At 62.3% G+C, this 27452-nt stretch overlaps 2 protein-coding genes across 2 annotated transcripts in view; both read right to left on the bottom strand.

Moving 5' to 3' along the window:
• Positions 1-83: 83 nt before the first annotated feature.
• Positions 84-1894, bottom strand: LOC121352551 (urocortin-3-like). The gene is given in 3 exon segments (XM_041465613.1): positions 84-587; positions 590-902; positions 1840-1894. Coding segments are annotated over 3 exon segments (462 nt in total). The 5' UTR covers positions 1843-1894; the 3' UTR covers positions 84-441.
• A 1980-nt stretch (positions 1895-3874) lies between these two features.
• The window catches only part of COL7A1 (collagen type VII alpha 1 chain), a 28048-nt gene continuing 4470 nt past the window's right edge, over positions 3875-27452 (bottom strand). Inside the window, exons 13-107 of the mRNA XM_041462453.1 lie at positions 27247-27393; positions 26958-27083; positions 26745-26888; positions 26538-26663; positions 26317-26463; positions 26109-26237; positions 25885-26031; positions 25606-25725; positions 25375-25521; positions 25160-25296; positions 24954-25080; positions 24732-24875; positions 24503-24660; positions 24186-24212; positions 23722-23814; positions 23001-23036; positions 22873-22926; positions 22613-22681; positions 22408-22521; positions 22042-22068; positions 21844-21897; positions 21669-21731; positions 21487-21546; positions 21269-21304; positions 21088-21132; positions 20841-20876; positions 20687-20731; positions 20545-20580; positions 20080-20151; positions 19916-19975; positions 19773-19808; positions 19552-19632; positions 19391-19426; positions 19261-19305; positions 19095-19166; positions 18883-18927; positions 18750-18776; positions 18626-18667; positions 17922-18002; positions 17725-17760; positions 17591-17626; positions 17425-17505; positions 17211-17246; positions 16928-16999; positions 16650-16694; positions 16431-16466; positions 16249-16284; positions 16038-16142; positions 15882-15917; positions 15671-15706; positions 15474-15521; positions 15323-15358; positions 15018-15149; positions 14648-14857; positions 14519-14554; positions 14296-14340; positions 14076-14147; positions 13899-13943; positions 13696-13758; positions 13566-13610; positions 13254-13289; positions 12960-12995; positions 12732-12776; positions 12245-12307; positions 12115-12150; positions 11928-12008; positions 11759-11827; positions 11639-11674; positions 11509-11550; positions 11307-11351; positions 10957-11160; positions 10779-10838; positions 10076-10111; positions 9765-9824; positions 9574-9618; positions 9463-9498; positions 9304-9339; positions 9155-9211; positions 8846-8917; positions 8516-8587; positions 8394-8429; positions 8235-8315; positions 8108-8161; positions 7837-7890; positions 7698-7760; positions 7530-7592; positions 7167-7283; positions 6734-6811; positions 6601-6654; positions 6350-6398; positions 6237-6272; positions 5279-5362; positions 5067-5186; positions 4257-4436; positions 3875-4145 (exon numbers count right to left, since the gene is read on the bottom strand). Coding sequence (XP_041318387.1) covers positions 4096-4145; positions 4257-4436; positions 5067-5186; positions 5279-5362; positions 6237-6272; positions 6350-6398; positions 6601-6654; positions 6734-6811; positions 7167-7283; positions 7530-7592; positions 7698-7760; positions 7837-7890; positions 8108-8161; positions 8235-8315; positions 8394-8429; positions 8516-8587; positions 8846-8917; positions 9155-9211; positions 9304-9339; positions 9463-9498; positions 9574-9618; positions 9765-9824; positions 10076-10111; positions 10779-10838; positions 10957-11160; positions 11307-11351; positions 11509-11550; positions 11639-11674; positions 11759-11827; positions 11928-12008; positions 12115-12150; positions 12245-12307; positions 12732-12776; positions 12960-12995; positions 13254-13289; positions 13566-13610; positions 13696-13758; positions 13899-13943; positions 14076-14147; positions 14296-14340; positions 14519-14554; positions 14648-14857; positions 15018-15149; positions 15323-15358; positions 15474-15521; positions 15671-15706; positions 15882-15917; positions 16038-16142; positions 16249-16284; positions 16431-16466; positions 16650-16694; positions 16928-16999; positions 17211-17246; positions 17425-17505; positions 17591-17626; positions 17725-17760; positions 17922-18002; positions 18626-18667; positions 18750-18776; positions 18883-18927; positions 19095-19166; positions 19261-19305; positions 19391-19426; positions 19552-19632; positions 19773-19808; positions 19916-19975; positions 20080-20151; positions 20545-20580; positions 20687-20731; positions 20841-20876; positions 21088-21132; positions 21269-21304; positions 21487-21546; positions 21669-21731; positions 21844-21897; positions 22042-22068; positions 22408-22521; positions 22613-22681; positions 22873-22926; positions 23001-23036; positions 23722-23814; positions 24186-24212; positions 24503-24660; positions 24732-24875; positions 24954-25080; positions 25160-25296; positions 25375-25521; positions 25606-25725; positions 25885-26031; positions 26109-26237; positions 26317-26463; positions 26538-26663; positions 26745-26888; positions 26958-27083; positions 27247-27393 — 6764 coding nt within the window. The 3' untranslated portion in view covers positions 3875-4095. The remainder of the gene's footprint in view (positions 4146-4256; positions 4437-5066; positions 5187-5278; positions 5363-6236; positions 6273-6349; positions 6399-6600; positions 6655-6733; positions 6812-7166; positions 7284-7529; positions 7593-7697; positions 7761-7836; positions 7891-8107; positions 8162-8234; positions 8316-8393; positions 8430-8515; positions 8588-8845; positions 8918-9154; positions 9212-9303; positions 9340-9462; positions 9499-9573; positions 9619-9764; positions 9825-10075; positions 10112-10778; positions 10839-10956; positions 11161-11306; positions 11352-11508; positions 11551-11638; positions 11675-11758; positions 11828-11927; positions 12009-12114; positions 12151-12244; positions 12308-12731; positions 12777-12959; positions 12996-13253; positions 13290-13565; positions 13611-13695; positions 13759-13898; positions 13944-14075; positions 14148-14295; positions 14341-14518; positions 14555-14647; positions 14858-15017; positions 15150-15322; positions 15359-15473; positions 15522-15670; positions 15707-15881; positions 15918-16037; positions 16143-16248; positions 16285-16430; positions 16467-16649; positions 16695-16927; positions 17000-17210; positions 17247-17424; positions 17506-17590; positions 17627-17724; positions 17761-17921; positions 18003-18625; positions 18668-18749; positions 18777-18882; positions 18928-19094; positions 19167-19260; positions 19306-19390; positions 19427-19551; positions 19633-19772; positions 19809-19915; positions 19976-20079; positions 20152-20544; positions 20581-20686; positions 20732-20840; positions 20877-21087; positions 21133-21268; positions 21305-21486; positions 21547-21668; positions 21732-21843; positions 21898-22041; positions 22069-22407; positions 22522-22612; positions 22682-22872; positions 22927-23000; positions 23037-23721; positions 23815-24185; positions 24213-24502; positions 24661-24731; positions 24876-24953; positions 25081-25159; positions 25297-25374; positions 25522-25605; positions 25726-25884; positions 26032-26108; positions 26238-26316; positions 26464-26537; positions 26664-26744; positions 26889-26957; positions 27084-27246; positions 27394-27452) is intronic.

Below are 27452 nucleotides of genomic sequence, written 5' to 3' on the forward strand. Positions count from 1 at the left end.
TTGTGCACAATCACTCAAAACTCCGGCTTTGAGGCTTGTCTAAGCTCTGTGGAGGATTTTGTGTGCTTCAGTCACCCAGAGAGAAGAGGCACCCAGGAAAAGCTGCCTGGCTGGATGCAGCCCCTTTGGAGACACCTAGGAGGTGGCTGAGCAGGGAGCAAAGCCAAGCATGGGCTGTAGTGCCTGGGACTGGGACCAGCTGTGCTCAACCAGTGGCCAAGGTAAACCCAGCTGTGTCTCCTCCAGTGGTGCTGAGGTGAGAGTTATTAAACCAAATCCTCCCATGGCTGCTGCTTGTGCCATGAGCACTGGGACCAGGGGGACGAGGTGCCACGTCCAGTGCCCTGCAGACACACGGATGCTGCTCCACGCCTCCCTCTGCCAGCGCCCCCGGCAGCCCCGCTGCCCTCTGCAGCCCTGCTGGATGCCAGCCAGCACAGTTCATCTCCTGCGCCCCAGGCGGGCCATCAGCTCGGCGTTGGCAGCTGCCTTGGCCTGCAGTTCCTTCTCTCTGGCCAGGTCGAGCAGGATTTTCAGTAGGTGAGTGTGGACATCGAGTGACAGGGACACCTTGCTCCCCTTTTTGCTGGAGCCGCTCTCTTGGCGGCTGGGCTCATCAGCCAGGGCAGGGCTTGTCTTTCTGATCCCTCTAGCAGCGACAGGCTGGCTTCATCCAGTTGAGACCCTGCTCCAGAGCCATCGTCACCCCTCCTCATTTTGGAGAGACCAGGCAGCATCTTGTTATGGCTGGTGCTTTCCTGCCTCATCAGCTTCCCTCCATCCACGCTCTGGGGGGCTGGTGAGGGCCACTCACGGCTCGGTCCCTTCCAGGCTCCTGTGGGTGCCCCGAGCAGCACCAGGAAGGACAGCAGCATCCTGCCTCGCAGCGTGGCCGGGGGTGCCTGCGGGGAGCACGTGGCTTGGCTCTGAGCATCACCCCCACCACCCTGCCACTGCCCCACAGCCCCCGGGCAGGACACGTCCCCACCAGGGTGTCACCCACTGAGCCCCTCTGCTCCCTGCACCAGCTTCTCCTTTCAAGAACCCTAATGATTCCACCCTGATTTTAACACTCTTGAACAGGGTGGGGAATTTTGGGGGGCTGAAGGGGACATGGGAAGCAAATCACCTGGGTGTCCTTGTCCTTTCACACAGCTCCTGGCCAGATGCTAGCCATGCCCTCAATTTCACACCCCTCAGCCCTTTGTCACCCAGGGAAGGAGTCAATCCTGCTCAGGAGGGTGCCTGCCAGGGTCCTGTAGCTGCTTCCCAGCCCATTCCTGCCCTTTGGCCAGAGAAATGCCTGGAGTTTCAGGGCTGGACAGGCAGTGGAGCTTTCTTCCTCACACGCCTTCCCTGGCAGATGCCATTCCCCACTGTGTTGCTGGGCTCTTTGGGGCAAAAGTCACCCACCGAGGAGGGACACGAGCCACTTGGACTAAAATACACAGCATATTGGGGCAGGAGACTGGCCACAGGTCCTGAGTTGTGTCAAGCCTCAGCAACTCTCTCCACCCCATCCCTCACCCTGGTCACAGGAGGGCCCCAAGGATTGCAGGATACTGTGCTACAGGGTGGAGATCAGGGTGCTGGGATGTGGGGTGGGGGTCAGAGCAGGTGCAGGGACACTGCTGCACAAATCCTGCTATTTAGCTGCCTCTCCCCAAAATCAGTCACCCAGCAGAGTATCTCTGGGGTGAAACCCTTTGGAAAGTACCAGAGTAGGCAGCCAGAGGCACTTAACTCGCTGCAAAATTAGGAATGAAAGGCATCTAACCCCCTGCAACCTCTTTCCCAGCTAAAAGCCCCTGAAAAGCACCACTGAGGGCACAGCCTCACCATTTGCAGCAGGTCCTTGTCTCCTCAGTGTTCAGGCGGTGCTCCCAGGGTGCAGGGACCACAGCTGGGGGTTTGCCCTGCTCCCTGCCAAGCCCTGGCTCTTATCCTGTCCCAGCTCCACCTCTGACCCGCAGAGGGGGTGACGGTGACAGGGGGAAGGTCGGGGGGCAGTGTGTGGAAATGTTTTTAATAAATTTTGCCTAATGGCAGATGAAATCATCCCAGGATGTGGGTGGGTGGGTGCCCCCTTGCAGCTCCACCAGCTGCATTTGGAGGGGATTCCGGGAACCTGGGACAGCTCAGTTGTAATTGTTTCATGTTTGACTTGCAAGATGTTTTTTCTCCATCTAATTACGCCTCCCTGCTCCTGTCAGGCTTGGTCATCACTTAAGGGAGGGAGAGAACTGCCCATGATCCCAGCAATGTGCACGACCTCTGGGCACTGTGCCTCCCAAGGCCCCTCACAAGGACAGCTCCTGGTACGAGGCTGGCACTGTGTCCCTTCCCTGGCCACATGGAGGACATGTCTACAGACATGTCACCTCCCGGCTTTGGCCACTGGATTGCAGGACACCAGTGGCTTGCAGCTCACCTTAATGCATTCCAGCTGGGACACCACTGGTTTGCAGGCACCTGCACCAGTCCAGCGTGGCCCAGCTGCCCAAGGGTAGCAGCCTGTAGGCATTGCTGTGGGGTGAGCCCCATACACAAGGGTTTTGCTCCAAATTTCTCCCCTTAGGGAGTGTGGGAGCATCCCAAGGCTCCTAGGCTGTGTGGGCACTGCATGAGGTGAGTTGTGGGTGCTCAGCCCCACGGGCTGGCCAGGAGTCAGGGTGCCCAGGGTTCAGACCACTGGGGCTCTGCCCACCCCTGTGGTCTGAACCGATGGGTGACCCATCCTGTGCCAGCCTCCCCAGGACAGCAGGGAACAGAAATAATGCCAGCTTTGTTCCTCCTCCCAGGGACAGCCAGGAACTCGCACCCAGAAGCCAAAATTAGCTGGCAGCACTGATTCACACAGTACATCATGCAGCTCCACAGAGCCACGTGCTGACACGTCAGGGCCTGGACAGGGGGTCATGGCCTGGCTTGCATCAGCTGGGCACGTGCTGGGCACACGGATGGGGCACTGGGCTCCCTGGAAGGGGTGAGCAACCCCAGCCAGCGCTGCCAGCAGTGGGCAGCTGGAAAGGGCAGCCCAGCTGGGGTGGGCAGGGGGCATGCCTGAGTCAAGAGCTGTCCCCAAACTCCACAACCTAATCTCCGGCAACGTGCCAAGAAGTGTGACATCTCCCTGTGAGCACAGCTTTAATACACATCTCCCTGCATTGGTACACATAGACATTTGCTGTATATGGATATACACAGAGAACAGCAGTACGTGTGGGGGCCACAAAGCCCACCCAGCAGCCCTGGGGCTCTGGGGCAGTGAAGGGCACGTCCCTACTCAGCCCTGGGGATGGGGGAACAGGGGCTGTGACATCACTTTCACAAAGCCTTTGAGAGTACGTGTGGGCGAGCAGGAACCGCTTCTAACATAGCACCATCCTCAGGGCTTCCCTGGCAGGCCTGGGGGGTACAGGTGAGATCCCCCAGATTAAAGCCAGATGGGCTGCTGGCAGACGTGTGAGCTGGAGGGTAGCACATGGCAAGAACCTCCAGTCTCCCCACAGGTCACTGCCAAACCATCGCAGCCACAAAAGGGGAACTGGGCCCTAGCTGAGGTTAAGGTGAAATTTATTCAGATGGAGCTCATTGCAGGGTGGGGGTGAGGGATGTTGTGCAGGGAGGCACTGCCTGGCACAAGGATGTGGGCAGCTCTCCCAGCAGAGACTGGGGAGCAGAGGGAAGTTTGGGGGTCACTGGGGGGTAGGAAAGGGCACAAGGGTATTATGGGAGGGAGCCCAACTATGCCAAGTCCTACCTCTGCTTCCAGAGAGAGGGAACAGGGCTAAGAACCCTTCTGCTGGCAACAAATAATTTAAAAATCAAACTGAGAACAGCCCAGTAGGAACAGGGGGTTCAGAGCCTTGCTGGGAGGCAGTTTCCCATTTGACATAAATTTCACCTTAATGACAATAAACTGATATGAAATGAAAAACCCATGAGCAGCATAAAGACAGTTTAGAAATAGCACCAGGTTCCTGCTGGGGCTGGTGGGTCCAGGCTGCTGCCAGCACGGGCAGCCCAGCCCCGGCCAGGGCAGCACTGGGCCCCAGTTCCAGGCAGCCCAGCCTGCCGAGACACTGCCTGCATCTACACCTTTGGCTGCCCTCCCACCTTGCTGCCGGCACTGCCACGGGAATCTGCGGAGAGAAGCAAGGCGCTGTCAGAGCTGAGCTGGGGACCAGCACTGTGCCCCCAGCTCTGCGTTGCACGGCACAAGGCGGAGGTGCTGCTGTGTCAAGCGCGCCCACCTGGCGCTGGGCGCTGCCCGCAGCGCAGCTCGCACTCCTCCTTGCTGTCGAAGCGGTTGGGGTTGCCCCGGCAGCCGCTGTAGACGAAGGGCCGGCACTCGGTGACTCTTTGGTTGTAGTACCAGCGCAGGGTGTAGTGCTGGCAGTGCCCCTCGTCCAGCGGCAGCCGGCAGGGCTCAGCTGTGGGGCAAACGTGGCTGGTGAGGGCAGGCAGGGGCTGCCAGACCTTCTGGCACAGGAGGGGAAACCCCAGAAGGGCGAGGCTGAGCATGGGAAGGGTTTGGCTGGAGCAGATGTTTCTGTGCTCTGCCCAAGTGCTGGAATTGAGGGCAGGAGACTCCACTCTCTCTCCCGGGACAGCTCCCAGCAAAGAGTTGGGAGGGAGATGGCGTGGGGACATGATGGCCACAGCATCCCTTGAAAGGATTATAGAGGGACTCTCCAAAGGCTGCTGCCACTGGGGCTTCCCTGATCTCCTGGTGCCTTTGGGATCCATCCTGTGGCTCATGACCAGAGCACAGGAAACCTGCCAGGGCAGCAGGTCCCACAGCCCAGCACGCCACTGGTGATGCTTCAGTGGGGGGGATAGAGCACAAGGTCTGCATGGTGTGGGCAGCACAGTGACAGAGAAGGTGCAACCCTCTCAAGTACCAGCAAGAGGGCAGGAAACCCCAAATCCCCCCAGACAGACGGCACAGGGACCCACTGCTCAGATGGATGCAAAGACACCACCCCAGGAAACCCAGGGCAGCTCCATGGTTTCCCTCAGTAGCTTAGCTCTCAGTGCCAGGTGAGTGCAGGGAAGCTCACCATCCACTGTGGGCTGCTCCAAGCTGTCCACCTCCGGGACCTCATCGTAGTCCTCCTCCTCCCCATCCATGCTGTCATACACGAGGTCGTCATTGTCGAGCATGATCTGCCTGTCCTGCCCTGGGAGACAGCACCACACGTGAGCAGTCCTCACCACACACATGGGGCACAGAAAAAGGGGGACAAGGACTAAAAGCACAGGGATGACACACCCTCATCCTCCTCTGTGTGTGATAACTTGAGCACAGGAACTATGTGAGCGCTGCCAGCAAGGAACGGCTGAGTGGAGGAGGACCCTGTCAAGGAGACACAGGCATCAGGGAAGAGGCAAAGGAGTCTGGGCTGATTTCCCCTTATTTCCCAAGGGAAAACCACCCCTTTCAGGTGTGGAGCAGTGCAGCACTGCCCAACCCTGTTGCAGCCTGACAGGGTAGATGGACAGGGATGGTGGACCTGGAGATACCCCCTCCTCTCTCTGCACCACAGACCAGGGCTGCCATGGGGGCTTCTGGAGGAGGCACAGGCAGGGGAGGCCCAGAGAGACAGCACCCACTTGGAGCCCAGCAGGACAGGGGCAAGGGAGGGCACAGGGAGGCACACATGCCCATGTCACCAGATCTCACAGATCCTCCAGACTCTCAATCACCTGTTTGGTCATGCTCGTTCTCCTGGCGAACGATTCTTCCTGCTCCCTGGGCAGAGTGGAAGCTGCTCCTGGCCTGAGCCCCCCAGCCTCCTTGGAGAGAAAGCACCCACCTCATCCCAGCCCACCCCTTGCCTCTGTCCCTCCAATCCCACTCCTCCAGCCTACCCTTCCCTCCAGCATTGCTGACCCCTGCAGGACCCCTGCCCCAATTCTGACACCCAATAGATGGGGTACAGTTCCTGTGATCCCCTCAGCTGGGCAGACCCTGGCAGCACCCAGACCCCACTGGCACCATCCTGAGCCAGCTGTCCCTGGGATCCCTGTGCCATCATTTCTGCCACACACCTTCCCTTCTCCCTGTGCAGGGTCCTGCACTGATGCTAACCCTGACTGAAGGGTCATGGAGGGTGCCAGCCACCTCCAGCTCCCCAAAACCAGTGGCACACCTGGGTGCCAGGGCTCCTTTTGTGCCACACGTGTGGGGCAGGGGGATAGGAAGGAAGAGCTGCAACCTGAGTGCTCACGTGAATCCTGATGCCGTGGAAAGTGGCCACCACAGGCTGTGGGAGAGACAGGGTGGGGTCAGGGGTGGCAGGTCCAGACCCCCAGCCCCAGGGCAGCAGCGGGGGATGCTCACCACAGTGCTGGCTCATCTCCTGCCTGACGAAGGCACGGATCTCCTCCTCCTGCGGGGCACATGAAGGGGCAAGGGTAGTAATGGGGGATGGTGCAATTCAAGAGGAAGAAAAACCCTTTCTCCAGGGTCTAGCAGAGCCCAGAGGTGAGGGCAGCCCCTATCTCAGTGGCAGTGGGATGGATCCAACACCCCTTCCCACCCCACTGACTTGAGTGCCACGAGCGTATGCTGGCACCCTTCTGGCTCCTTACCGTCATTCCTGGCTCCCCCTTCTCCCCACGGAGCCCGTGGGGGCCAGGACTGCCCTGGGGACAGCAGAAAGGAGGTGGGAAGCTGGCCCTGGCTGGAGCTCATCCAGGCAGGGCCAGGCACCCAGACACTTACCTGCTCTCCTCTCTCACCAGGGATGCCTGGCATGCCACGTGCACCCTGCACTGACTGCCCAGGGGGGCCTCTCTCCCCCTGCAAAGGACATGTGCTCAGGATCTGGCTGGTGGGTGCTGGAGTCTCTCTGCTCTCTCCAGCACCATGGATGTGCTGCTTTCCCCACGCCTGCACCCCAGGGATGCCAGTGCAGGTGGGGATGGGGACAGGTCTGGCTCAACACAAGGACAAGCAGGGCTCCAGATTCCTCCCCTCAGACTCCATCCCCTGGCCAGGGGGACACAAGGGAGGAACTCAAAGCCAGCGAGCTGGCAGGGCAGGACAGAGCTGGGACATGATTCCAGATGCCACCCACCCCTCACCCACGAGGGGGACTGGGCCCTCCCATCCTCCCAGCCCCAGAGGGGTCCAGTCACCTGTGGTGAAGACTTACCTTCTGGCCCTGCATGCCCTCTGGACCTCGTGGGCCAACGCTCCCTGAGGGCCCAGGGGGGCCAGGAGCACCGTCACTGCCTCGGGGACCAGGGCCACCCATAACACCCGGGGCACCCTGGAGGAGAGCAGAGGGTGAGGCCAGGGCTGTCAGAGCAGATGCCATGGACATCCTCTGACCCCACAGCTGGGCATCCCCAAAAAACCAGCACTGGTGCCTCCTTATAAAGAGCAGAGAATTGTTGTCAGTCCTGTTTAGTGACATAATTTAGAGCAGCACTGAATGACTCTTCTGGGAGCATCAGGCTGTGTCCTGGTACAAGCAATGTGGTGCAATGCATCCCATCCCTTTCCAGCTGCTCACCCGGTCTCCTTTCTCCCCCTGGTCTCCTTTGGCTCCCTGCTGCCCATCAAATCCCCGGTCACCCTGCAAAGAGGAAGAGACAGGCAGCAGGGGACACACAGTGGGGGGCAGGCAGCGAGGGGATGAAGTGCCAGCACAGCTTTTTTTCCCAGCACTGCTCTAACCTACCTTGGGTCCCATGAGCCCTTCCTTTCCAGGAATGCCCGGTGGTCCTGACAGACCCAGCTCTCCCTGGGGGACAAAGCAGATGTCCATCAGGCACAAGCCACGCTCTCCTGTCCCACCCTGGTGTCAGTGAGGTGCTTACCGGCTCTCCTTTCCTCCCTGACAGTCCTGAGCGCCCCGGGATCCCCGGCTCTCCCTACAGCAGGCAGGAGAGAGGCAGGGCACTCAGTCCTTCACCCCTCAATGCTCACCCCAGAGCCACAGGCAGAGGAGGGGACACCATGACCCTGTCACGGGGTCAAAGTCTGGCCTCAGCCATCTCCCCGCTCCTGCTGGCTGATGGAGGGGATCCAAAGGGCCACAGCCTCCACAAAAATCCAGGCTCCTGCAGCACCCTGCAGGCACCCACTCACCTTCTCGCCCTTGTCCCCATTGAGGCCACAGGCACCTTTCATGCCCCGCTCACCCTGCAAGGATGGGAAGTCAAAGCCACGCCAAGCCAGCACTAGAGAGCACTGACAACCAGAGAAGCCAACCCACCTTGAGGCCACGCATGCCCAGGGGTCCCATGTCCCCCTTCTCCCCCCGGGCCCCGGGGATGCCATCACGGCCAGGCTGGCCCTGTGGAGAGCACACAGCATGATGAGGGTCTGCTCCTGCCCTGCAGGGGTGGCAGAGCCACAAAGACAAACTCCTCACCGGCTCTCCAGGCTCTCCTGGCACTCCAACCTCTCCCTGGGGAAGGCAAAGGCATCAGTCAGGGCAGGTAGGGGGATGGTGCCACCAGCATCCCCCAGCAGAGGGGCTGCCCAGCTCCATACCTTCTGCCCGCTAGGGCCACGTGCCCCAGGGAAACCCATGGAGCCTTTCTCTCCTTGTTCACCCCTCGTGCCCTGCAACAGAAACCCAGATCAGCACAGGGCAGGAGGGAGAGCTCCAGCCACAGCCACCGCATGGCCACAGTACAGCCATGGTCACCTCTGAGGCCAGTCTGGCAGGTCCCCTTGCACCATGTCCCTGCTAGCACCACCACACAGGGCACAGGGATGCTGTCATGCCCTGCTTCCTCTGTCTCTTTCCCTGTCAATAGCCCTCCATGATTCCCAACCCAGCAGCTCCCAGCCCTGCACAAGTTCCCCCCAGCCCTGTACCTTCTCTCCAAGCATGCCTTGCTCCCCCTTGTCCCCCTTGTCCCCTTCTGTGCCCTTCAGGCCACGCTCTCCCTGCAAAGGAGGAAACACAGGGAGGGGTCAGGGAATGAGGAGAAGCTCAGACACACATCAGGGTGGGGAGGACAGACTCCCATGGGGGCCTGCAGGGGGAACATGGGGGTCTGTAGGGTGGCTGAAGGAGAGGGGACAATACACTCTGCAAGGGAGGGTCCCCCAGCAGGGAAAAACTCCAGCTCTTCCCAGAGGGACAGGAAGGATGGGGAGAAGGAGGACAGGCACAGCTCTTACCGGCTCCCCCTTGCTGCCCCGTGCTCCAGGCGGCCCCTCCACCACCACAGTATCGCCCTGTACACCCAAAGCAGAGAGAGGGGTGGGGGTGAGAAGGGGGGCCAGGGCTGCTCCCTGCCTTCCCACTGCCCCCCGCACCAAGGGCTCACCTTGTCTCCTTTGGGTCCTGGGGCCCCAAGGTCTCCCTGTGAGGATGAGGTGAGATGTTGCGAAGATGCACAGTGGGGAGCAGGCAGCACCTCCCTGGGCACCCAGCACCTGGAGGTGCATCACTGTCCCCCAGCTCCCCAGCCTGCAGAGCCCCTTACCTTGTCCCCACGCTCCCCGCGGTTGCCAGGCAAGCCCTGTGGGGGACAAGGGAGGTGTGGTCAGGAAGGGATCACAAGATCAGGGTGCAGCTGAGGAAGGGAGGTACTTACTGCTGGCCCACGATCCCCTTCTGGCCCTGGGCGCCCATCCTCACCCTGCAAGAAGGAAGGGATGTGAGAAGGGGGTTGGGGGCACCCCAGCATCACCCCACCCCAGGGACAGCTGCAGCTCTGGCTCAGAGACCTGCCAGGCACCATGTCCCTGGCTGTGGGGACATGGTGGGGACTGTGGCAGTACCTACCCGTGGTCCTGGGTCACCACGTTCACCTCTGGCTCCTGGCAGCCCAGCCCCTGGAGTACCCTGCCAGAGGAGGGCAAGAACTCATCCCCATCCTCACTGCCCACAGCCCCTCCCAGCCCTGCCGGGTACTCCCCATGCCAGGGACACCCCACAGTCCCCACCACCTCTCTGGGTGCCTGGTGCACAGGAGGCTCCCATGTGCCACCACCCAGAGTGAGCTCAGCACCCTCAGGGGTGAGGTGGCTGCAGGGACACTCCACAAGAGAAGCAGCCTCCCACCTCTCTTGCTATAGGGCTGCCCCTGGTCCTACCTTGTCACCCTTCAGGCCAGGGGCCCCTTGTATGCCCTAAAAGAAAGAAGAAGGGTGAGCAAACCATGGGAGGAAAGCAATGCCAGACACCCTGTAAACACCTCTGAGAGTCCCACTGCACACTCCAGCAACAGCCTGCCCCGGGGGCCAGGAGGTGCCAGCTGGTCCCTGTCAGCCTGTCTGAGGTAGCAGGGAAGGCAGGGCAGAGCCCACAGTCCCAGGAATGCTGTGGCACCATACTCACGGCCGGCCCTGGAGGCCCCACAGGTCCTGGTGGTCCAGCGGTGCCATCCCTGCCTGGAAAGCCGATCAAACCCTGGCAGGGAGAAAGCAGGGAATGGGCAGAGGCTGGGGCTGGGAAGCAATGAGGCTTGCAGGGACCTCAGTGACACTGCACAAGGGTCCAGGGTCACCAGGACCAGTGGTGCCATGTTCTGGTTGTAGTGTTTACCCTCTCTCCTGGGGGACCTGGAGGGCCAGGCTGTCCATTGTCCCCTCTCAGGCCTGGCTGTCCTGGCATCCCAGCAGGACCTGCTAAGCCTGGGGGTCCTGGTAATCCTGGCAAGCCGGTGTCACCCTGAAGTAGGGAAATAAAAGATGAAGTTCCTCAGGAGTGTGCTTTTCCCTCAGCCAGCTAAGCTAGACCACCACTGGGGCATTAGGAACATGATCAGAGCCAGGGTGACATGGGGACAGGGGTTACCTTCAAACCTGGAGGCCCGTCCTGTCCTGGTGGTCCCCGTGCACCGACGCCCAGCGATCCCTGCAAGGTGGCAGAGAGCGTGTGGCACATCACCTGGCTGGTGGGCACAGGGGTGCCAGGGCCATCATGCCACCCAGAGCACCCCCCAGGAACCCCCCTGGGGGCAGGGGACACGTACCTTCTCCCCTTTGGCTCCAGAGGATCCCTTGGCTCCCTGTGAAGACACCAAGCCCCCAGGAAGACCTGGGCAGTAGGTGGCAGGGGCACAGATCCCAGCCCCCACCAGCATCCACTGTCCCCAGTATCCACCCACCACCCCAATATGCCTTCTACTCACATCTTCCCCAGGATCTCCTGGCTCTCCAAGCTTTCCTGGCTCCCCCTGGCAGGGAAAAAGAAGGAAAAAGCAGATGTGTGGGATTATGAACTGGAGGAGCAGCTGCAGCTGGATCCCCACACTGTGGCCAAGCAGCCAGGAAGCCAAGGACCACACAACCCCTCCCCACTGACCCCCAGGGCAGCACTCACCTTCTCACCCTTGGGGCCTGGCAAGCCTCGGTCACCCTTGGAGCCCTGCCAGGGACAGCAGTGTTAGGGGACAGGGCAGCCACAGGGCTGGCTCGCCCCTCCGAAGGCAAGGGTGGTGGGAGGGGATAAGTTAATGCTAGGGAAAGGTGGGTGAGGGGAGATGAGGGTAATGGGAGTGTCAAGGTTTGTGGGGGTGACTCACGGGCTCTCCCAGCAGCACACCCTCCAGCAGCGCCGGCTCACCCTGCAGGGGACACTCAGATGTGCCCACTGTGGATTCCAGGGCCCAGCAGACCCCTGTCCAGCCCAGCCCCCACAGCCTGGCTCCTTACCTTCTCTCCCTTGGCTCCAGGGGGGCCGGTGATGGCCTGGGGCAGAGGACAGAGTGGGCAGGTGAGCGGGGCTGCACGGGGATGCTCCCCTCATCCTGGCCAGGGCAGCTCTGCACTCACCTGCCCTGGGGCTCCAGCATCCCCTGGCTCTCCCTTGGGACCAGCAGGCCCCGAAGGTCCCGGTAAGCCCTGGCACAAGTAAGCACAAGTGGCACAGCCCTCAGCCTTAGCTGCAGACAAGCCAGGCTGAGCTGAGTGGGGGTCCCCCTGGGATGGAGCACCAACGTACCATCTTCCCAGGCATTCCTGCCTCGCCGTCCTTCCCTGGCACACCGTCCCTGCCTGGCACGCCTGGCTTCCCGCTCTCCCCCTGCAGGCAGTGAGAGCAGGGGTGGGACGTGGGGGCCCTACAGCCCCCCAGGCAGCCCCAAGCACCCTCATTGGTGGCAGCCAGATTGGGGGTGCCACACACTCACCACTTGTCCTGGCAGCCCAGGGACACCCGGCGGGCCCTGCAATGAAGACATGAGCAGAAATCAAGCAGAAATCAATCAATCCCAGGCACCAGGAACAGCCAAGGGGTGGGTTTGGCGTGCAAATACCTACCCCTGGGCCCGGGGGACCAAGGGGTCCTGGCAGGCCCATGTTGCCCTGGGGGCCAGGCAAGCCCTGCAATGGAAACAGCCACATCAGAGAGAGGATGGCACAGCCAGCACCTTGGCTGCCCCCGTGGGAAGGTGTGCTGGGGTGGGACTGGCTGATTTTGGGGAGGCTGGATGGTTTTGGGCAGCCAGGTGGGTACTGGCAGGGAGGGTATGAGTACTCACACGGATGCCGGAGCCAGGTTCCCCCGGATCACCCTGGGAAGAACACGCTGCATCAGCCTGAGCACCCCCACCACCCAGCTACTTTGGTCACAGGCATACCTTCATAGCTGGATCCAGGAGGAGGTCCAGCCAAATGTCCCTCCCTCCAGCCCAAAACTTCCTGAAATGTGGTTCTCCCTCCAGTCCCCAAATCTGGCAAGGCACCCTTTCCCTCTGCCAGGCTGGACATGGCAATGCTGATGCAAATGCCAGTGCTGCTGCCTTACCTTGGCACCAGCTGGGCCCTGGGTCCCTGGTGGGCCAGCGCTGCCCTGCAGGGGACAAGGGGACATTATTGGGGTGGTGCTTGCTGGAGGCACAGAACAGAGAGGGGGCAGCAGGACCACTCAGTCCCAGCAGAGCCACCCCAACTCTGCTCCCTGGGGGAATGCCCACCCTGGCTGACATCGCCCTTGCATGACAGTCCCTGCACGTGGTGCAAGGTGGCTCCTTACCGGAGGTCCTGGGGGTCCTGGGTCTCCCTGATTGCCCTGAAGGGAGGAAGAAATAGGATCACTGCAGAAGTGGGTTTTCCCCCGTGGGAGCAGGGGGTGTCCCCAGGGAGAGCAGACCCAGACAGTGCCAGCAGCTCTGGTAAGCAAGCCTGGACAGGTCCTGCTAAGATGCAGGGGGCCAAGGACCCAGCCCAGCAGCAGGATGACCCCCAGGGTTTCACCAAGCATTCACAGCCAGGAGCCCCTGGCTGTGTGCTGAGGTGGTGGGGCACAGGGAGACACACAGACACCTACCGGGCGTCCCAGCACGCCAGGAAAGCCTGGCAAGCCCTGCAAAGAACCACATCAGAGTCAGTGCACAAGGGGAAACCCAGCACCTCCACACAGCCCTGCCTGCCCCCCAGGCATGCTCCCCATTCCCAGTGTGTGGTACCCAGCCAGGGCACTTAGGAGGGGCAGGAATAGGAAGAGGCCCCCAAATCCCAGGCCCTGCATGGGGAGAAGGAGGCGAATGAGGCATAAACGCTCTTGCTGGTGGTGGCTGGTGTGAGACCTCAGGAGCTCCCCCAGTCCCGGCCTGCATCTCTCCACCATGTCCCCACTCACCGGCTTCCCCTCAGGGCCTGCCAGCCCTCTCTCACCCGGGAGACCCTGGAGCAAAGGATGGAGACAGGGATGGGGTCAGTGCCAGGCAGGTCGGGGGCAGTGCCAGGCAGGGGAGCAGTGTGGTACTCACGGGGCTGCCGTCCCTGCCCTTCTCGCCAGGCTCCCCTCGGTCACCCCTCAAGCCACCTTCACCCTGCAGTGGGGACAGGCACAGGGTCACAAGACAGGCAGGCACCTTCCCACGGCCTCCCAGGGCCTGCTGAGGGGTGTGCCCAGCAGTGCCCTCACCCAGGGCTTTGCTCCCTTTGACATGGGACATTTATAACCTCAGACCTTGTCTCCTTTGGGTCCCCGCTCGCCATCAGCTCCGGGCTCACCCTGTGTTGGGAAGAAGACAGATGCCATCAGCCCTCACTGCCCCTCTACCCACCACCATCCTCAGCCACAGCCCAAGATGTTGCCCCAGCTCTGTTGTCTCAGCTGCCTTCACCTTTCAGACCAGCCACACACCTTGGCTCCTTTGGGTCCGAGGGGGCCGCGTTCACCTGGGAGGCCCATCAGGCTGCCCTCCACCACGTCCACCTGCGGGAGGGCACAGTCAGGCCCAGCACCCAGGGGACCTCAGGAAGGATCCCTCAGGGGCAAAGACAAGGGACTGGATTTGGTCATCCATCCCCAGAGGGGCAGGCTGGCACCTTGACGATGGTCCCCAGCAGCAGCCATCACCTACCTTGGGCCCTGGGGGCCCTGGGGGTCCAGGCAAGCCATCCCTTCCCTGCGAAGGGCAGAGAAATAGGTTGAGTGTCAAAAGGCATGGGAGAGCAGAGCCTTCCCGGTATGGCGAGGAAGGCATGGAAATGGGCATCTGCCTGCCCCACAGAGAGCCCTGCATCCCCTCAAGACGGGCACAACACAAGAGGGGATGGAGGGCACCATGTCCCAGCCCAGCTCACCTGCTCTCCTCGGTCACCCTTCTCGCCTCGGTCGCCCTGTGAGAACACCGTGGTGGCTGTCACGGGGCTGTCCCCAAGCCCCTAGACCAGGTCCCCCAGGCTTCACCTCGCACCTCCACACACACTCACCTTCTCGCCGGACCTCCCGGATTCCCCCAGCTCCCCAGCCCGGCCCGGCACCCCAGGAATGCCTGGCTTGCCAGGCTCCCCTGGCTGCCCAGGCGGGCCCTCGGGACCCCGCTCACCCACGGCCCGGCCCATGGGGCCCTGGGGGCCGGGGGTACCTGGGTCTCCCTTGTCACCTTTGGGTCCTCGCTCGCCAGGGAAGCCTAAGGAGCCCTGCAAAACAAAAGCTGCTTTGCCAGAGCCAGCCCTGAGGTGGGGCTGTGAGCCCTCCCCGAGCACCCAGGGGTGAGCTGGCTGCATGAACCCCCAGCCAGCCCAGAAAGCAGGAGTGGGCAGAGTGTTGGGGCTTGGCATCGAGCCTGGCTCCACTCACCTCTCGGCCTGGGGGCCCCCTTTCTCCTGGATCCCCCCGACTGCCCTTCTGGCCCCGCAGCCGCTCGACCACCGGTGGAAACGAGTCTGAGCTCCCGTCATAGGCACCCGTGAGCTCCTTCAGGGATGAAACCTGGGAGCAAGGAGAGAGCCACTGGTCAGGGAATAAGGAGAACCCAATTGTGGCAGCCCCACAGTCCTGCCAACCCATCCTAAATTGCTCGGATCCCCCACCACCTCCCATGCCCTCTTCCTGCTGCCATGTGGCAGGAAAAAGCCCCAGCCTGACAGTCAGGAGATACATACCTTGATGCCAAGTGCTTCCAGGCTACGTTCAATGTTCTGCAATAAAAAGACATTAAAAACAAAGTAGGTTCCCACCACAGAGGCTGTGGATGGTTCTCTGTCCTCCAGGGATGATGCTGCTGTCCCAGCTCAGGTCAGGGTAGGGACTCACCACTGTAGTCCCAGGGTCTCCACGTGCTCCAGGGTTGCCAGGTCGCCCCTAGGTTTAGAGGAAAAGAGGGAGTGAGAAGATGTACAGAGGTGCAGCAACCTTGGAAGGTTTCAGAGTTAACACTTTGCTGCCTGGGCAGGGGCTGTGGTTGTGACTGGGGTGCTTGTAGCTTGTTAGGGTCGGTGCTGGGTACTCACCGGCTCCCCTCGCAGTCCAGGCTCCCCTGGGTCCCCCTGAAACACAGCAAAGGGATCAAGAGGAGCAGTCAGGCTGCTTGGCACCAACTGTAGCACCAGGGTCCAGCCCTGTTTTCTTGGGGGTGGGACTCCTGCCAGGGGCTTATTCCCTCTGGCACACGGTCCCCCCCAGACCTTTGCCTTGGGGGACTGGGGGAAGGAGCACACTTACCTTTGGTCCAGCCACCCCACGGAGGCCTGGGGAGCCCTAGAAGACATGGAGGTGACACAATAGCACCCAGCCCCCATGGACACAGGGCAGTGCCCCGAGGGAGCCATAGATGGACTCCAGGGTCTGAGTGGCACCACGGGGTGGAGAATTACACACCTGGCCTGGGGGGCCAACCTGCCCTGGGACACCGGGGAGGCCAGGGGGGCCGAGGGGGCCTGGCACACCTCTGTCCCCCTGCTCGCCCTTGGCACCGCTGCGGCCCTGCCGAGAGAGCAGTGTCACCCTCAGAGTCTGGGACCAGGTCTGTGCCTGATGGGGGCATGTACCCAGCACCCCCACCACACACTCCTCTTTGGGGAGTACTCACCTCTCTCCCAGGTAGTCCTGCATCACCTTTGTCTCCCTAGCCAGGACAGAAAGGAGTTGGAGGGATGCTGCCCCATCCATGTGCCCCAGAATGGTGCTCCTGGTCCGGGCAGGGTGGAGCCACTGGGCTTGTGGGGATCACATGGGGACCACACAGGAACCACCCCTGGACCACCTCCTTACCTTTCTCCCATCCTCTCCTGGTGTCCCATCTTCTCCCTGGGAACAAAGGCTGCCTGTCAGTGCCCCACTCAACTATCTCAGCATGGGTACAAACTGGTGGATGGCTCAGAGCATGGGGGCTCTTTGCCACGTGCTCCCCTTGCCTTACATTGTACTGGGATCACTATCCCTCAGCATCCTGGGAGAGCCCCAAAGCCAAACCCTGTTTCCCCTACTCACATTCTTGCCATTCAGGCCAGGTTTGCCATCCTCACCGGGTTTGCCCTGGGAGGAGAAGAAAGGCAGTGAGGAAGCCCCTCCAGGCTCTCCACCAGCCAGGGGCACCAGCAGCCAGGGGTGCCTGGAACACACTGGAGCCTCAAGGTGCACGGAAGGGGGAGCTGGGCACAGGATCCTGCCAGATGGATCCAGCTGGGATCCAGAGAGGGCATGGGACAGGATGTGTCCCTAGGGTGGGACAGGATGTGTCCCTAGGGTGCAGGCTGGATGGTACTTACAGGCACGCCAGGTGGTCCCAGGGGACCCACGGGGCCAGGTGGTCCCTGCTCCCCACGCAGCCCAGGCAGCCCCTGTAGGGAAAGGAGATGGTGGGAGCACAAGGCAGCAGGGCACCCATCTGCCACAGCCAGCCTGGGAGCAGGGAGTGTCACTGGCAGTAGCACTCTGCTGGGGACAGGGAAGGGTCTTGGTGCACTGCATGGGAGAGGACACTGGTCCTTTGCAAGCCTGATGGCACCAGCAGGAACACAGCCTAAACCTGCCCTCTCCAGAGGTACTTACATCCCGGCCAGGATCTCCCTGCTTTCCCGGGTCCCCCTGCAGACAAGGAGAAGGTGAGGACAGGGACACACCTACCCTGCCAAAGCTGCCCCTCCAGAGCATCCCCAGCCTGGAGCAGAGGGTGTACAGGGGGACAGCTCCTCCCACCCCACCATCCCTCTGTCCCACAGCTCCCACCCGTGCACCCAGGCACAGACACTCCCCCCACACTCACCCGCAGCCCAGCGGACCCTGGGGGCCCAGGTTTGCCTTCCAGCCCGTTGCGGCCATCCAGCCCTGGCGGGCCTCGGTCCCCCTGTAAGAGAGCAGAGAAGGATGGCTGGAGCTTTGGGGTGGGGTGGGAGTGCTGTGGGGCAACCCTCAGCCCCCAGTCCTCTCACCTTCTCTCCTGGCAGGCCTCGGTCCCCAGGGTCACCCTACGGGCCAGAAAAGAAGTGAGCATCATCTCCCATTAACAGGAGCTGCACAGGGCACAGCTCCCCATTCAGACCACCCTGAGAAAGGGGACACTTACCCGTGTGCCAGGGGGGCCACGGGGGCCCTCCACACCCTGCAAGAAAGAGACACTCCCAGCAGAGGGGCATGGGGGTACAGGAGGGGGTCCTGGCTGCTCAGCAGGCAGTCCCTGCACACCAGGACACCTGGCTCTCCTGCAGAACATCACCCCTCATGCTGCCCCAGTGCCTCCCACAGCAGGGACCCAGCACCTACCCTCTCTCCAGGCACTCCAGGGGAGCCAGCATCACCCCGGGCACCCTTGGCGCCGTCCTCACCCGGGTCCCCAGGGTCCCCCTGCCAGGGAAAGGCACGGTGGTCAGAGGGTACTGTGCTGTACCAAGCCTGTGCCAGAGTACACAGCGCTGGTGCTGTGTGCTTTCGGGGTGGGATGAGAGGAACAGTCTCAAAATAAGAGGCACAGGCTGAAAAAGAGGTGGCTGGGCTCAGAGCAGCTCCTGCTGGGGCAGTGGGGGCCAGAGTGTGGCTGCAGAAGAAAGGCATCGAGCAGCACTGCTGAGCCAGGAGCCAGCTCGGCCACAGCTGGGACCACAGTGCCTCCCAGCACTGAGCACAACCTGTGGCCAAAACTGTCCTGAGCCTAAGCTGGGTTGCAAAAGCAGAATGCCCAGAGTGTTGGGTGTTGCCACGGGACCCCTGAGGGGCTGGGGAACCAGGAGCACAGCAGTTCCTTTGGAAATCTCAGTCCTACAGGGCCTCCTCCCACCACAGGGCGCAAGTGTCAGCCCCTGTGTCCCCAAGTTCCATGTGCCTCTCAGTCGTGGGGCACATCAGCTGCACGTGGCAGAGGCTGTTTTGGGCAGGGAGGGCTTGATGAACAAGGATCCCAGTGGCCAGGCAGATCCCAGAGGACAGCACAGGGTATCCCACCACCAGCACCCCAAGGACTCACTCATTACCTTCTCACCCTTTGCCCCCACTCCTCCGAGCCCAGCATCGACCTGTGGGGCAGAGAGGAGCTGCTGGAGCACACGGGGCTGGACACCAGCCCATGAGCACGGAGAAGAGGGAGGCAGAACTTACAGCTCGTCCTGGGGGTCCGGGGGGCCCCTGAAAGAAGGGCAAGGGGAGCAGATTAAGGGGAGCTGGCACAGCCCTGGGGAGGGCACAGCTGGCTCTGGGGTGGGGGGCCACACGTCGCCCTGCCATCACTCACCGGGTCTCCACGGTCACCCTTGCTCCCTGGTGCTCCAGGGCTGCCCTGCAGGAAAGAAGGATGGAGTCAGAGGGGGAGGGAATGGGGGAGCCGTGGGGTGTGGCTCCTGTGGGATGGGGGGTACCCCTGGGGTGAGGGTGGGTGTGGGACAGTGAGGTGTGAGGGGTGGTGGGCGTCCACGGAGCAGTGGGCACATACAAGGGGGTACTCACGTTCCTGCCTTCAGGTCCTGGGTCCCCCAGGTCACCCTTCTCCCCGGGGGGGCCACGGTAGCCAGGAAGGCCCTGGGAGGAGGGCAAAGGGAAGATGTGCATTAGCAGGAGCCACCTGAGGCCATGAGTCTCTCCTGCCCAGGGTGCCCAGCAGCCCTGCACTTACCCGGGGACCCCTGTCTCCAGGCTTGCCAGGCAGACCCGCTTCACCCTGTGAAGAAAGAGGGGGTGAGCGGGGGGCAGTGGGAACAGGGGCAGTGGGAAGAGGGGCAGTGGTCCTGGGGACCCTCACTTACCGGTGTGCCTTCGTCACCTTTCTCTCCTCGCTCTCCCTGAGGCACAAATCAGTGGGCACCGGCCAGGAGAGAAGAGTACAAGTCACCAGCATCCCCCTGCTCCCTGCCAGCCCCCTTGTCCTCAGGGCCACAGTGCCCCACAGCCCCTTGTCCCACACTACCTCCTTGCCTCGCAGCCCGATCTGCCCAGGGGTGCCTGCTCGGCCCGGCTCCCCCTTCTCCCCTGGCTCTCCTGGGTCACCCTAGGCACGGGAAGGGGCAACAGTCAGGGCAGAGTCTGGGCAGCTGGGAGAGAAGGGGCACAGCCTGCAGGAACAGCCCCTCCAGAGCCAGCCAGACAGACAGATGGACGGACAGATGAATGGAAGAGCAGTGACGTCACCTTTGGGCCACTCCTGCCTGTGAGGCCAACGATGCCCTGGTTGTTGGAGAGGAAGAGCAGGTGTCACTGGGAGCCCCGGTGACCCCTCGCCAGGGCAGGGACCAGGCCATGAGCTGGTGCCCCCAGGGTGCCCCCAGACTCACCCGATCGCCCTGCTCGCCTTTGGGGCCAGCTGGCCCTGGGATGCTCAGGCCAGGGGGACCCTAGACATGAAAGGACACAGCATGGAGCAACAGCACGGGCACCACGAGTCTGGAGAGGGCTGTGCCATGTGCCCTGTGCTTCCTGTCCTCAAGGCAGTACTCACACGGGCACCTTTATCGCCTGTGTCACCCTTGGGGCCAGGAGGTCCTTCTGGTCCGGGGAAACCTCTTTCACCCTGGAGCAGACAAAATCAGCACCCAAAACCACCCATTTCCCCCTCCACTGCAGCTGTGGACCAGGCTTAGGACCAGGATGAGCCCAACTGTGCAATGCCCCTCCCCAGCCCACAGCCGTGCCCAGAGGGTGGAGGGCACAGCTGGGCCAGGGTTACCTTCTCTCCAACACCAGCCACGCTGGGAGCCTGGAGGGGAAGCAGAGGAGACCATGCTGGGCACTGCCCATGGCTCCCTGTCCTGGGGCTGGGGCAGGCAGAGGTGGAGGTGCTGGGCAGCATCACTTACTGGCCTGCCAGGCGGTCCTGGATCGCCCTGCAGAGAGACAGGTGTCACTGCCAGCCCCTTCCCCAACAGACCCCTGCCACCCCACCGGGACCCCTCTTTGCCCTCACCTTCTCCCCCCGGGGGCCAGTCGGTCCTGGAGCTCCCTGTGGCAAGATTGGAGACCTCAGGGGGCAGGCAGTGCCTGGGAATGTGCACCCAGAGCATGGCAGCTCCTGGCTCCACAACACCACACCCACTACCCCGACTCACCTCTCTGCCTGACGGCCCCGGGTGCCCTGGGGCTCCCATCTCACCCTGCAGGAGAGGAGGAAGAGGAAGGTGGGTGGGCATCCTGCCATCCCCTGCCAGGGTGGCTGCTCCAGGGCAGAGCAGGCATCACTCCACCATGCCCTAGTGCACCTACCTTCTCACCCTCTGGGCCTGGCACACCACGGTCTCCCTGCAGAGCAGAGCAGAGGAGGGTTTCAGGGAGCCTTCCTCCCTCTACATCATACTGCCCCCACCTCACACACTGCCCCAGAGCTCTTCATGAGTCAGTCCTGGATCCCAGCCAAGACCACTGGGGTGCGACAGCCATCCCCAGGCACTGCCCCCACCATTCTCAGGGACACCAGGACCGGCCAATGCCGCCCTGCCTTGGCCCCTCTCACCTTCTCACCCGTCTCTCCCAGCTCGCCCGGTGCCCCACGGTCTCCCTGGTGCAGGAGGAACAAAGGGTCAGGGGCAGCAGGACCTCTGGGGGACACCCTGGTTCCTGTCACAGAACCCAGAACCCCCTTCTCTCTGCCAAAGGCATGGCAAGAGCGTCCCCTCGGTCCCTGCACCACTCACCTTCCTGCCCTGCTCCCCCGGCGGTCCCCGAGGACCCTGCAGAGGGGAATGGAGACCTTGTCACCTTTGTCACCTTTGTCACCTTTACAACAATCACATTTGGTGTGACAAGGCAAATGCCCAGGCTGCTCAAAGCAGGAGAGCTCAAGTGTGCCCTCGGGGCTTGGCTCTTGGCATGGCCAGCTCCAGCCTGCCTTACCTTCTCTCAGGAAACTCACCCTGTCTCCTGGGTCCCCGGGGCGGCCAGGTGAGCCTGGAAAACCTTCTGCACCATCACCCTGGGGATTTGGAGAGGTGATAGCCATGCTCATGACACGAGGATGCCCATTAGATGGGAATTCTCACTGGAGAGTGCTGTGAGGTCCAGCCCCAGTGGGGAGCATCCCTGCCACCTTCTTACCTTCTCTCCCTTCAGGCCAGGGGGCCCAGCAGGTCCCCGAGGCCCAGGGTCCCCAGGGAGGCCCTGAAAGAGAGAAAATCTCAGCCCCTGGGCATGCAACTCAGCCCTGGGCACACACAGCCACTGAAGCCCTGATCCCCTCTGCCAACCCTGTTGGCCTGGGGGCTCAACTCACTGGGGGTCCAGGGTCCCCTCGAGGTACTGCCCCATCTACGAATCCAGGGGGGCCCTGCAGAGAGAAGGGTCAGCTCCCATGTGGTTGCCCTGAGGGCTCAGTCCTCCCCAGCACCCTGAGGGGCTGCAGTGCCCTAGGACACTCAAGGGACCCCCATCCAGTAGGGCAGAGGAGTCAGGGAACTGCACAGCCACTCACCCTTTCTCCTCGGTCACCCTTTTCTCCCTGCAAGGGCAAAAAAAAAAACAACAAATAATGGCAGGTCTGGGCTGTTCCCATTCCCTCCTTGAACAGAAGAGGAACATGTGGGTAGAGCCCATCATCAGTGGCATTAAGGTATGTGCATGCCAAGTGCCTCACCCCACACTGCCCAGTGCCAGCCACAGCTCAGGCACGAGCATCTGTGTGCAGGCACAGCTGGTGAGGGAACAGCTGGTGAGGGCACAGCCCACGAGCAGGGCCAGGAGGAGTCCAGGGATGAGCAGCTCCAAGCAGCTGCCTGTTCCCCCATCCCTGTGCCCACACGTCCCCCAGCCATCCCCATGCAGCACTGGGGGGATGTACCTTCACAAACTCTCCTGGAGGTCCTGGTAGCCCCATGGGTCCGAGTGGACCAGGAGGGCCCGGATCACCAAGAGGCCCCCGTGGGCCAGGGATCCCAGGTGAGCCGGGGCTGCCCTGGAGGACAGAGGGGCTCCATCAGCTGAGGCTGAGGTGTGGGCTGGGGGTGCTGGCAGAGACCCCTTCACATCCGTATTCCCACACCTACCGGCACACCCGGCTCCCCTCTCGGGCCTGGCAGCCCCTGTTCTCCATCCGTGATCACCCTGGGCTCTCCCTGCATGAGGTGGGGGAGGAAAAACCAGTGACCACATGTGCCCTGTTGTAACCACAGTGCCACACAGCCAGGAGTCTGGCAGGGAGATGGGGAGACCCTGGGGCCAGGAGATGCCAGGCACCAAGATGTGCCCACCAGGGTCCCCAGTGCTCCCCAGGGACCCTGTGGGACAGCCCCTGTCCATCACCTACCGGTTCACCTTTCTCCCCCTTTGGGCCAGTAAGTCCCATGGGCCCACGTGTCCCCTGGGAAGGAAAGATGAGAATGAGAGGGGGTGTTGGGTATGAGAAGGGTTGGGGAGGGTTGGGGCCATACTCACAGGATCCCCTCGAGGGCCAGGGATGCCCTGGATGCCCTAGGAAACAACAGCTCAGGAGGTGAACACACCCCTGCCAGCCAGGGGAATAAGGATGGGATGAGATGGAATGGGGTGGGGTGGCATGGCATGGCATGGCATCTCCAGCCAAAGCAATGCTAGACAGTACACTTTGCCTGGGACACACACACAGGAGACAGCAGTGACCCTGCCAGCTGCTGAGACTCCCCCAGCACAGGGAGCAGGGGAGCAGGCTGGAGCAGGGAGCAGGCAGGGTGATGGGAAGAGCCCATTGTGCAGCAGCAAAGCCAAGGAACACCCTTACTCACTGGCTGCCCAGGTGATCCAGGATTCCCAGGGCGTCCAGGGCTTCCTGGTGCCCCATCAGCTCCAGGAAATCCCTGCAGGACAGAGGAGCATCATGCCAGTATCTGGTGTACCCCAGCACTGCCAGACCCCTTCAGTGCCCGAGGCAGTGCTGCTCCCAGCCCTGGGAGATCAGGGCAGCCCCAAGCCAGAGCTGGGTTCCAGGGAGCCTTTCCCCATGTGCTGAGCTGGGGCGTGTGGGTGCCGTGTGGGGCTGGACTGGAGTTCTTCAGTGGGATTTCCCCTCCAGCATAAATGTGGAGACCAAGTGGACAAAGGGCAATGAGAGGCCCCATGGAGCCAGGTCACTGTGTCCAGGGATCCTGGGGTGCCTAGATGAGGGGCCAGAGGTACTCACCCTGTCCCCCTTCTTGCCCAGACCCTCGGCACTCTCTCCTGGGGGACCCTGTGGCCCTGGTGGTCCTGGAGAGCCAGGAAGCCCGTGGCGACCCTGGAGACACAGGGGAGAGGACAGGCTGGGTGGCAGGTGGTGGTCAAGAGGTGTTGCCTGTTTACCCCTGTAGCAAGGGCTGGACACATCCTTGCCCCACAACCACCCACTGGCAGGACAAAGGGACCAGAGAACATGAGGACATGAGGACCATGACACTGCCCTCCCCAGGGAGCTGTCCCTCTTATGCCCCCCTCCATCAGCTTATTACCGGCTGCCCAGGGAGACCTGGTGGTCCCATACGTCCTTGCAGTCCCTGCAGAGACAAAGCCAGTAGTCAGCATCCCCTGTGAGCTGACGTTAGCATGGCTTGGGAGATGCAAAGCTCCCAAAGCCACCAGCTGGTGGCGGGGTGTCACCAGAGCACTCACTGCCTCACCGCGGTCTCCCTTCTCGCCCTGCAAGGGGACAGAGGGAAGGGGTTAGGGGCTGGCACTCTTGTGCTCAACTCCCCACTGAACTTCTGCTGTCAGCAGCTAGGAGTCCATAACCCATGCTGAGCACCTGTGGCACAGCACAGCATGGCACAGCCTTGAGAAGCTCACCTTGGGGCACTTCACAGTGCAGGGCTGTGGCTTCGGAGCCGGCTGGCAAGAAAAGACAAGCCTGTGTGAACCCAGGGATTGGAGACCCCCCGGCTTACATGGGCTGCTCCCCCTGCACACCCCTGGGGTACTCTGGCCCTTACCCTGGTGGAGATGATGGTGCAGAGGTCATCAGTGAGCTCTCCCTCCAGCTCTGCCAGGTCGCTGCCATGGTAGATGTACCGTGGGTCCTCACTGGTGACCATGCGCCGGAGCTGCTCCCGGTCTGCCCCCTCCAGGCCAACTGCCAGTACCTGGACCCCTGAGCAGAGAGCACCCTCAGCACCCCACAGGACTCCCTGCACACCCTGATGAGACCCTGTTAATCCTCACCCCCAGCCTTGACATCCCTGGCCACGGTGATGGCATCATCCCCAGAGGGGCTGTCAGCCAAAACCACCAGCACTGCTGGCACCCCGGGACGGCGCCCTGCACCAGGACTCAGCAGGTAGGTCCTGGCAAAGGAGATGGCTGCCCCTAGAGAGGGAGAAGGAAGAAGGGACAGTCAGCAGGATCCTGGAAACCACTGCCCCAGCTCCTCGTGCCGGCCCTCACCGATGGCATTGCCGCTGGGCTCCTCATAGCGCATGGCACGGATCTGCTCCAGCACGGTGGGCAGGTCACCGGAGCGGTTGAGCAGCAGCCAGGGTAGGCTGCGGTAGCTGTATGTGGCCAGGGCCACCTGCAAGGGTGCAGGGGAGCAGTGGGCACCACGGCCCACCCACGACCCCCCGTGCCCCAGTGCTGTGGCAGCAGCCTACCTGTGTGCCCTCGGGGCCCAGGCGGCCCAGGGCAGACACGGTGTTGGAGAGCAGCGTGCGGACAGCGTTGGCACCAGAGGAGCTGTTGCGGGTGCCGTGTACTAGAAAGACCACGTCACCGAGGGCATCCCTGCAGACTGCAGGACGGGAAGGGGGTGAGGCCACCACCAGAGTGGAGACAAGCCCAGCCCACCCCTGCAGGGACCCCACAGTACCTGTGCGTTCAGTGACGGACGCCTCGGCACCGGGTGTGCTCCCCAGGAGCGGCCGGAGGGTGAAGGTGTAGCGCTGGCCCAGGCGCAGCCCAGAGACCTGCTGGGAGCTGGCAGTGCTGGGCAGCGTCCGCCCCTTCTCCCCACCAGCTGCCACCCAGGGGACAGTCAGAGGGATCAGCAAGCCCCTGCGGGGATGCTGCCCACCGTCCTGGAGCCACCCACTCGTCTCACCTGCAGGAGGACTCCAGGAGAGGACATAGCCAGACGCACCGGGGATTGGGGTCCAGGTGAGAGTCACCGAATCCCTCTGCACCTCTGTCACCCGCAGGCTGGTGATGTGGCTTGAGGCAGCTACCAAGGGGGAGGAAAGGGTGTCCCAGCTTCATAGGGCAGCCCTCAATATGCTCCCTCTCCAGCCCAATGCTGGGACAGTCCAGTCCCTGGGTGCCCCTCTGGGCTCAAGCCATGTGTCAGGGGCTCGTGCTGCCTTGGCCCCAAGCAGTCCCTTACTGGTGATGGCAGTGATGGTGGCTGGCTCGCTCTCCCGGCTGCCAGCCAGGCTGGTGATGCTGATATGGTAGTGCCGGCCCGGTTCCAGTCCCGCCAGGGCATAAGAGCTGGAGGTGGCTGGGAGCTGCTGGCTATGCTGGGGCCCCCCTGGCAGGGGCAGAGAGAGGTGAGGGGGTGCAGGTGGGGGCTGGCAGGGATGCAGGGCTCCAGCCAGCTATGCTTACCTTCAGCCAGGCGCCAGAACAGACGGTACCCAGTGCTGCCAGCCACTGGCAGCCAGGCCAGGCGCAGGCGGTGCTCCGAGGCCTCCGTCACCTGGAGGCCGCTGACGGGGCGTAGGGGGACTGCCTCCGCTGCGGAGCACAGGGGCAGGCATCAGGGGCAGGAGTGCCCAGTGCCACCCAGGGTGATGCCCCCTGCCCCAGCACTCACGGGTGGTGACCACAACGGAGACGGGGTTGCCTTCCCGGTTGCCAATGAGTGCCGTCACCTTCACAGTGTAGGAGACGCCTCCCTCCAGGTTGGGGATGTCAAAGGAGTTGGTGTGGCCAGGAACTCGCCGGCTATTCTCCGACCCCCCTGCCAAGGACTGTGGCATCAGGCCCCCCACCCTGCTGCCCTCACAGCCCACCCCCATCCCCACCCCACAGTACCGTCCCTGCGGCTCCACACCACACGGTAGGCAGTGGCTCCCGGCACACCGACCCAAGTGACACGGGCAACATTGCTCCTGGATGCCTGCACCTCCAGCTGGGTCACCTTCCCCACCTGCTCCGGCACTGTGACACCAAGAGGGCCACTGTCACCCTGGGTCACGGCCAATGGCACCAGACAGCACTGTCAGGCAGGGGTTACCTCACCTATCCGTCCCGTGGCAGTGACAGGGCTGCCCTCACGGCCATCCACAATGGCTGAGACACCGACGGTGTAGACAATGTTGGCGTGCAGCCCATCAATGGTGAAGGTGGTGGGGTCAGCAGGGAGGAAGCGGGATTTCTTCAGACCTAAGAGATGGCTGGGATAGGAAGGGCTCCAGCACTGCTGCCACAGCACCCCATGGTCCCTACACTCACCGTCACTGCCTTGCCACGTCAGCAGGTAGCCCCCGGCACCTGGGAGCCCTCTCCAGGTGACCCGCAGCTGGCTGGGACCGGCCTCCATCACCCGCAGATCCGAAATGCTGCCCACCTCTGGATACTCTGCACCACCCCACAGCATCACAGCATCACCTTGGGGAGTCCAAAGGGACCCCACAGCCGAGCTGCCGTCCCAAGGGGTTGCAGGGGGATAGACACAGCTGCACGCCAGAGTGGGAACATCAAATACCAGAACTCCTGGCACCAAATCCTGGCATGGACTTACTGAGGCGGACGGTAAGTGTGGCAGCACTGCCCTCCTGGCTGCCCGCTAGTGCTGAGACACGCACCAGGTAGGTGATGCCCTCCCGGAGGTCACCAAGCTCCAGCCCCGTCTGGCTGCCTGGGATGCGCCTCGTCCTCTCCGTGCCATCTGCCAGGAGTAGGGCAGTGCAGTGGCTCGGTGGCAGCTGCTCAGGATGCCCCAGGTGC

This window comes from Pyrgilauda ruficollis, unplaced genomic scaffold, assembly GCF_017590135.1.
Source record: "Pyrgilauda ruficollis isolate IOZ18807 unplaced genomic scaffold, ASM1759013v1 scaffold10, whole genome shotgun sequence".
NCBI classification, from domain to species: Eukaryota; Metazoa; Chordata; class Aves; order Passeriformes; family Passeridae; genus Pyrgilauda; species Pyrgilauda ruficollis.